We start from the raw sequence: 8,175 nt of genomic DNA, 5'->3' as shown, positions 1-8,175 counted from the left end.
CTCTTTGTTTGATCAGTTTAATTATGTCCCCACCCCTGGCACAAAGGCAGCTTGAGTACTCGTAAGGTTGAGTCCCTCCTTTGTTTTGCCATGGGATCATTCAGGTTTTCTATTCTAATAGCCTGACTATGCTGTGCTATGTAATCTTTCAACCTCTATTTAGTAAGGCCAGTGTAAAACTACCCACAGGCACATTCCCATCGATATACAGCATGTCCCAATTACTGAAACTGGTGACACGCTGCACCTTATCACATCCAGAAATGTTCAGGTCTTCGCCTTATTCTCAATATTTGCAGTTGCCTCAAGAAAATTTGCCTTGAAGTCGGGCGTAAGCATGTTTCACATTCGGCAGGGGAATGGCTTTCGACTAGATTGTTTCAAATCATAGGGGGCCTCCTCCAATTTTTGAAGTATACTGTATTCACCCTGGAGCCACACATCACATTTAATAATTTTCTAAATGTTCTTTATGATCATTTGCCTCCTTGCTACGGTGAGTGACAAGAGTTGTGCCATTAACACTTTTTTTGGGTCTAGTACTCAGCAGGCTTCTTTCATGAGTGTGCTAGTCTGATTTATATGCATTGTGTTTGCCAAGACTACCATTGCATGTTCACAAAATGATTCAGAAAAAAAATCTGATTTACAATCACAATTTTCTGTGCACTCAAAAAGAACGATTACACTGAAAATAAAGTTTAAATTTAGCTTACCCATGGATGTCATTCTTTCAAATTGTGTCTCATTAGCTCACTGGTACTTCAAATCTAGCCAACTAATCAAGCAAGCCAAAGGGAATATTATGCAAAAAGTCTTTTATTTACAAAACAAATGGCACAGTGTGACAACATGCACACCCCATACAAAAAGGGCGTTTCCTTCAATAAAATCCAAAACAAAGTCAAACAGTGGCATTACTCAAGACAAGCAAATATTGCTCAAGAAAAACAGTTCACTTCAATTAAGGCCATTTGAGAGGTTGGATGAGATGGAGCCCATCATTCAAGTCTTTGCAGACCACGGTCAATGAAACCCATCAAAACCTTGACTGGATGCAATCAGGTCAAGAGTACTGTGAAAGCATACGGACATCATACACAGCATGTTTTAAAACTAAAGACAAAAAAATAGAACAGAGAGATGATGACATGAGCATTTCAACGGAGGGACATAATTTGAAATGGACTTTTGGCCAATAGTTGCTGACCTCTTTGAAAGAGCATAGACAAACGCAAAGATTCTTTGTGATGGCAACAACTAAGCCTCTGCATACTAATTTCACATTGTGGCGTGTATGGAGCCATGTACTTTTAAAAAAGGAAAATATTGTAACAGGGTAGCGCTAACAATCATCTCTATTTTCAAGTGCGATATCATGTAGAAGCAAGCAGGTGGTTCAGTCTTGTTTAGGAGCATTTTGAACTTGCTGGACCTGACTTCTATATTGGCTACCTGAAGACCTTATTTTTCCATAATATGTGGTTTGTACTTATTTAAAAGGAAAATAAAAAGGTGAAAAGATAGCAGGTAGGTGGGTTTGACTCAGTGCTAGGAATAATAAAGCATAAAAACAGCAGCGTGATCAGCCAGCAAGTTTGCTTGCCACAATGGAAGTCTTTCGCTGAGGGAGGTCCTGAGGCGTCGGGATGTGACCACCGGTGATCTCGGCCTTCTCCGACAGGGCCGATGGCAACTGCTTATTCTTCATTTTTGCTTTGGCCATGTTGTAGTCGCCAGAATCAAAATACTTTGGCTGGGTGACCAAGAACAAGAATAAGGACCTTTAAATCTCAAATAAGAGGATTGAGGTCCGTAATCACAAGACTCACCCCTTTCTGAAGTCTTTTCCTCAGAAAATCTGATCCACCAGGTTTGGCTCCAAGACTGGCGTACCTGGCCTTTAATTTGGCCTCTTCCGCTTTCTCCGGACTAACAACCGTATCATCAATTTCCTGTTGAAATAAATGTTCAAAGTCATATTCTTTTCCAAAGTTGGAATACAGATACAAGTTTGAATAAAAAAAAAATCCCCAGAAAATTACACAGACATGTAAAGCCAACGATAATTCTGACAAGTGGCTGCAATTGTTTCAGATAAAGGTCGCCACGAGGAAACTAGTTTTACCAGTCAACCACATAAAACGTGCAGTTTGCCTGAAAGTTTCAAAAAACACGAATCACAATTGATGAATTATAAGCGTGTTGCAACGGAGTAGCGAGGGTTCCATTTTATTACTTAAACGTTGTTAACATGTTCATAATTACTAATTTAGCGGTTCCGACCCTTTGGTTGAACTAGCTGACAGAAGCTAAAGGCTAATTAGCCGAGTGCTAATCTCCAGCCCGTGGCCAAAAGACGTGCTAGCCGACTTTAAAAAAAAACCCTAAACAAAACACCCCACCTCCTGTTCCTCCAACGTCCTCGTTCCTGTAGCCTCCACAGACATTGTGAACGTATTTGAGACGTGGTCTGCTGTTTCAAAAAGCCAGTTGTCAAACGAAGGAGCTGAATAAAAAAATCGTCGCTCCACTCGCAGCAATGAAGTGGGCCAGCAGTACAAGCTGCTTTATGTCATCAGGAGCTGGGGTTGCCAAGCTCGTTAATCGATCCCAGAAACCCTGATGACCTGGGTGGACCCTTAAATCGATGCCTTTTATCTCGTTTATGACGACAGTTGTTTGTCACCCGATTGAAACCAGAATAATAATATTAAAACTGTTGCCTTCGTGGCTTCAGCACTTCCTTGTACATACATAAAAGAGGGACATGAAAATATTTCATAAGTAGTTTATGTATACTAATGTATTATTAATGTTCATTATTTGAGACCCTTGTGATTTCTGCCTTAAGCAACTGTACTCTATGATCAGTCAGTAGTAGTGCTGCATTACTGAATACTTAACACTACTCACAAAAAGCTAGACATGCAGCTTTGATGTGAAATTTCAGGAAGAATTACAATGTACTACCTTTTCAAGTGAACTTAATTTGACCTCTGATATTTTTAATGCACATGTCCACCTACTGAGTCTTTCCGTAGTTTCTCAACTTTTTTTAATTCAAACAAGAAGCTGAACAGCAAAATGTAAGTTTTTTTTTAATGAATAGGAGTCCACTTCTCTAGCTTTTACCAGCAGCTAATTACACTCTAGGCTGATTTGATCAAAAATATAAATGGCGTGATAAAGTCAACTACATAATTCAAATTCTAAATAAATTAGGAAATATATTTGTCAGTTGATGGCTCAAACTCCTTTTGCGTTTTGCCATTCAGCTCCTTGTTCAGAGAACAGCAGGTTCTGCATTGACAGGAACACTGAATAGCTGAACGTGGATGCAGTAATCCAATAAAATAACCTGTAATGGTTCTGGTAGATTTGTCCAATTCTAAAATTTCACTCAAAAGCCAAATTTATTCTCTGGATTCCTCCCACATTCCAAAAGCATGCTTCTTAGATTCAAGTAAGACAGAATTGTTTCAACTTCATTATCCATGTTAATATGAGCGTGGATGGCTTCCTATATGTGCCCTGCAACTGGCTGATGACCAGTCCCGAGTGTACCCCAGTGAACCCCGCTCCTCGTCCAAAGTAAACCAACTCACTTGTGACCCTAATGAGGACAAGTACAGTATTGTTGAAAATGAGTATGGTAATTCAAGGATTTAAAAAAAACAGCAGCAGTACTTGTTTTTTCCAACAATGAAGTGTTTATTCTCTCATCTGATTTTTTTTTTCCGCACAAGTTAGCGAACTAACAAACACAGGTCTCCACAGAAGACTTAAGTGGAGCAATGCAACCATCCACTGTGCACACACCACTTCCAACAGGATGCACTGCAGAGTCCGTTAAGAAGCGTTTGTAAAATGTTGGTTTCCAAACTAACGAAGTCTACTGAAGTCAGTCAGTACTATCTTACACAAAACCAACACATTAAATGTCTTCATCTCCCATATCCGCATCCTCTTGTACTTTCTGCAACATTTTCTCTTCCATTTGTTTGGCTTTCCCTATAAAAGTAAAGAGATTTGTCACACTTTCTAAACATGTAATACCCCCTTTCAATTCTCGGTTTTACCCCAAAAGATTGAAGTGCTTTCAATTATATATATATGCAAATATACCTGCGTGTGGTGCTTTGATGAGGTGAATATTCTTTTTCACTTCCATGATGTCCTGTTCCTTCTCTAACTCCTTGCCCTTCTTTAATCTGAAAAGTGGAGACAAAACACAATGCCGCATTTGATCAAGAAAAATAGTACGTGGGTAAGAAAAGTAAACGCTGACATTGAAAGAAGCGCCCACCTGTTCATAATAAATCTTGCCTGCCGTTTCCGTTTGATTTCTTCCACCTTCTTCATTGCTTCCACTACAAAAGTGACACAGGATGGTCAATTTGAGTGATGAAAAAAGACAAACCACAAGGTCACTAAATGAAAATACCTTTACAATGATTTTCTCAAGCATGATCATTTGTCTATTTTTCTTAATAGCACAGCTCAATGGGTGTACAATCATTTGCACAATCTCATGATATCCCAGACAATAGCTACTGTAATTTCCAGCCTATAAACTGCAATTTTTTACACATGCTTTCAACCATGTGGCTCATGCAGTGATGCGGCTAATTTGTGTATTTTTTTTTCTAATGGCCGCAAGGGGGCACTTGAGCAGAAAAGGTAAGCGTGAGATGGTGGAATCAATGTGGCGAGGAAGTGACTTTTACCGGTATGTTTTTTTTTTTTTAAAAGCGGCCCTGTTAGCGCTGCACTAGCGTGTCGCTTCTGTGTTATTGCCGTGTCTCAATGATTTAGGTATGTTTTTTTTTAAACCAGCCCTGTTACTGCTGTGTTACCATGTTGCTACTTTGTAGCTCCCATGGCAGTTTTTTTTTTTTTTAAACCAGCCTTATTCATGCTACCATGTTGCTGCTATTTTAAGCCACGGTAAGGTATTAAAACTCTGAAAACGCTTTCTGTGTACCGTCTTTCTTTGTAAATATCTCGTGTTTCAATGTGGGCACTTGGGGCTTTTACAAAGGTGTGGCTTATGCGTGTACCAAATGGTGTTTTCTTTCCAAATGTACTGGGTGAGGCTTATAAGCAGGTGCGCTCTTGTAGGCCGGAAGTTATAGCTTATCAAAAATAACTATTTTGACAGTTGGCCCTTTTTTGGAAGTCGTTCAATGGCACAGGAGTAAATTCATTAAACCTGCCAGTAATTTTTCTTTCACATATTCATAACAAGTACTTTAATCATTTGTGAACATGTCATCAGCTGAGCCTGGCACAGGAGTAAATTCATTAAACCTGCCAGTAATTTTTCTTTCACATATTCATAACAAGTACTTTAATCATTTGTGAACATGTCATCAGCTGAGCCTCGTTTGCAGTTTTCAACTCAGAATTTCCTCCCGAAACAATTTGCACCATACCTGTCTTGTCCCACATCTCCCGGTTGTATTTCACAGGTATATTTCTGCGTTTCTCGAACTCCAAGGAGTTATCCTGAAAGACATGACGAACGACATGAGAAATATGCTAATGTTGCACACTACTTTGTTAAATACTTGTAACTCACCACTGTCAATTCCTTTCCAGCTGCCTTTCGGAATGCCTTGGTCCATCTAGTCTTTCTGGGATTACGCTTCTTTTTGAAATTCTTGTGGCATTTTGATCTGCAGAATCTGAACATCTACAATTGTGTCGAGGGAGAATAGGCAGTAAACAAATATGTACTGCAGTATTAATTTAAAAATATGGTGTATAAAAATAATATTGGGGCAGCTAATCTTGTAATCCCACCATTAGCAACTAATAGGTGTGTTTAAAAAAAAAGAAGAGCTATACAACAAACTTTGATGAATATAAATAATTGAAAATTACAATAGCTGTGTATTTCATTAACATTAGTATATTGAGAAAAAGTATTTATGTTAGTAATTCAAATCAAAAGGTAACACTCCTATTATGCACTATGGATTAAACAAGTATGTTCTTCCCATGTCTAGTATTAAAAGCATCTTGTTAGGACAAAACGCTGCAGCAAGACTTTTGATGAGGATGAAGAAAGTTCGATCATAACACCCCCAATTCTGGCCAACTTGCACCAGCTCTGGTCTAGTTGCGATACGATTTTTAGGTCCCATTACTTACTCATAGGGTATTACATGGGTTATTGTCCCTCTATCTCGCTGATTTAGTTAAATCGCATGTTGCGTTCCTAAAACTTCAGAAACTTATATTCTTGTTCAATCATTATTTAATAATGTACAATTATTTCTTCCTATATTTAAGTGCAGTGTTAAAGTTCAAACTGTGCAAAATGTTTCGTAGCTTACAATAACATCAAACAATTGGTTAGGCTGTTTGGTTATGGCGTTTGCCTAACGGTTCTGAGGACTGGGGTTCAAATCCCCCACCCCACCCCCACCTGTGTGGAGTTTGCATGTTCTCTATGTGCCTGCATGGGATTTCTCCAGACACACCGGTTTCCTCCCGCATCCCAAAATCATGCATGTTAATTGGAGACTTTAAATTGCTTGTAGGCGTGTTTGTTTCTATGTGCCCAACAATCGGCTAGAAACCAGGACAGGGTGTACCGCCTCCAGCCCAAAGATCGTCGGGACAGGGTCCAGCCCTCCCTGACCCTTGTGAGGATAATAGTTTAAAAAAATATAAAAGTTAAAAAAAAAAAAAAAGTGAGGCCAGCCATGATGTACGAATTAGTGACAGTGGCGCGTGAGTGACAACAGGAAACTGAGCTGGAGATGGTGGATGGTGACTTTGAGGTTTTTTGTAGGACTGACCAGAGTATATCAACTTTAAAATAGAGCTCATTTCTAATCCAAGGGACAGCCAAGGTTAGATGCTTTGGAGACAAATAGAGAGAGCAGACTGATGGTTTTAACACATCCAGAGAAGAGAGAGTGAATATATTTGTAGAAGGATGATGATGACGGTGCTGTTATATAAGATGCATGTTGTGAGGGAAGACATGAGGCCAGTTGATATTAGAGAGGAGGATTCAGGAGAAAGACTTACATGAAAAAGGATGACATGCTGTGTAATGTGCATGGAGGTTTCCTCAATTTATGTCTTATTTTCGTTTCTATGCCGGCCATATAACCACCATAAGTACGTAAATAGAAACACCTTAATGTTCTGCTTGCTTAGACTTGACTTTGACTCAGTTACTCACATTTGAAAAATGTACGTGTGGTCAGTCATGCTAGTAGATAAAAGTTGCGGGTGTGATTAGGGATGGAATCTCAACCTAACATCAAAATAACTTACTGGATTAATATAACATAACTTGAAATTAAAAATACAATAAATACATAACTAAAATAGAAAACAAAAATTTCAAACTCAGAAATTATAATTTCCAATTTCACCTGACATTAGTAGAACATGATATAAAACGGTATTTAAAATTTTTCATCAATAAAAATTCTTGATCTGACAAACTATCTGAAGAAAAGTTAAATGCACTAAGTTTATTTCAACATAATCAGCGGTCGCTCTCATCAAATGTGAGTGTTTTGATTCCTCATTTTTTTTTTTTCCAATTTCAGTTCTCTATATTAATACGAGTGCGTACATTCATATGAATGTTGCCATTATGACAACGGAGGCGTCACTAGAATTTTCACGTTTACCCTTAGGGGGCGCACTACGTCCACGTGAAAGGCCAAACGTCGAGGAAGCTGCAGGAGTTAAATACCAGGGTCGAGGGGACCCATCAAAACGCAAGAGCAAACGTTATCCGCCCATTTAAAAACCATGTCCACGCGAAAACGTGTTCGAGTCCATCTCCTCGGCATCAGACTTTTTTTTTTTTTTAAATTCGACTAATCTTCGCTCTTAGCCCACGTGAGCGCGTTACATTAGCATGCTAGCTTTAGCCGAACACAAGACGGGGTGACAGAATGTTCGAACGCTACATTAGTTGACTGTTAACGAGCAGAAAATGTATCATACCTTGCAGTCATTTCGCACAAACATAACTCCATGTCCTGGGTACACCGGACCCGAGCAAAAATAACACTTCTCGATGCGCATCTTCGCAGCAAGTGCTGCGTGCTACGCGTAACAACAACAAGACTGCAGTCGCACACTCACCGCACTTGTACTTCCGTTTCAGTGGCACTGAAAGCACTGACTAACTAA

The 8,175-nt window shown here is 39.2% G+C and overlaps 2 protein-coding genes across 2 annotated transcripts; both read right to left on the bottom strand.

Annotated features, from left to right (window-relative positions):
• Positions 1 to 801: 801 nt before the first annotated feature.
• On the bottom strand, positions 802 to 2,626 carry LOC133502370 (cAMP-regulated phosphoprotein 19-like). The gene is made up of 3 exons (XM_061823085.1): positions 2,406 to 2,626; positions 1,833 to 1,955; positions 802 to 1,756 (listed from the first exon to the last, which is right to left on the bottom strand). The coding sequence occupies exons 1-3, from the start codon at positions 2,448 to 2,450 to the stop codon at positions 1,586 to 1,588; spliced, it is 339 nt and encodes a 112-aa protein (XP_061679069.1). The 5' UTR covers positions 2,451 to 2,626; the 3' UTR covers positions 802 to 1,585.
• A 1,064-nt stretch (positions 2,627 to 3,690) lies between these two features.
• Positions 3,691 to 8,159, bottom strand: rsl24d1 (ribosomal L24 domain containing 1). The gene is made up of 6 exons (XM_061823084.1): positions 7,987 to 8,159; positions 5,585 to 5,698; positions 5,439 to 5,511; positions 4,310 to 4,373; positions 4,129 to 4,214; positions 3,691 to 4,014 (listed from the first exon to the last, which is right to left on the bottom strand). The coding sequence occupies exons 1-6, from the start codon at positions 8,065 to 8,067 to the stop codon at positions 3,938 to 3,940; spliced, it is 495 nt and encodes a 164-aa protein (XP_061679068.1). The 5' UTR covers positions 8,068 to 8,159; the 3' UTR covers positions 3,691 to 3,937.
• Between the last annotated feature and the right edge of the window lie 16 nt (positions 8,160 to 8,175).

Source organism: Syngnathoides biaculeatus, chromosome 6 (genome assembly GCF_019802595.1).
Source record: "Syngnathoides biaculeatus isolate LvHL_M chromosome 6, ASM1980259v1, whole genome shotgun sequence".
In the NCBI taxonomy this organism is placed as follows: domain Eukaryota; kingdom Metazoa; phylum Chordata; class Actinopteri; order Syngnathiformes; family Syngnathidae; genus Syngnathoides; species Syngnathoides biaculeatus.
The sequence above is the reverse complement of the archived record's forward strand: the minus strand, read 5'-3'. Positions and strand labels throughout refer to the sequence as shown.

Excerpts from the sequence above, each read along its gene's own strand:
- LOC133502370 (XM_061823085.1), bottom strand. The coding sequence starts at position 2,450 with ATGTCTGTGGAGGCTACAGGAACGAGGACGTTGGAGGAACAGGAG. Across the intron at positions 1,956-2,405 it reads GGACGTTGGAGGAACAGGAG|GAAATTGATGATACGGTTGT; the intron begins GTGGGGTGTTTT and ends TTATTTCAACAG. Across the intron at positions 1,757-1,832 it reads GGAAAAGACTTCAGAAAGGG|CCAAAGTATTTTGATTCTGG; the intron begins GTGAGTCTTGTG and ends TTGGTCACCCAG.
- rsl24d1 (XM_061823084.1), bottom strand. The coding sequence starts at position 8,067 with ATGCGCATCGAGAAGTGTTATTTTTGCTCGGGTCCGGTGTACCCAGGA. Across the intron at positions 4,374-5,438 it reads GGAGATGTGGGACAAGACAG|TGGAAGCAATGAAGAAGGTG; the intron begins GTATGGTGCAAA and ends TCACTTTTGTAG. Across the intron at positions 4,215-4,309 it reads GCAAGATTTATTATGAACAG|ATTAAAGAAGGGCAAGGAGT; the intron begins GTGGGCGCTTCT and ends TCCACTTTTCAG.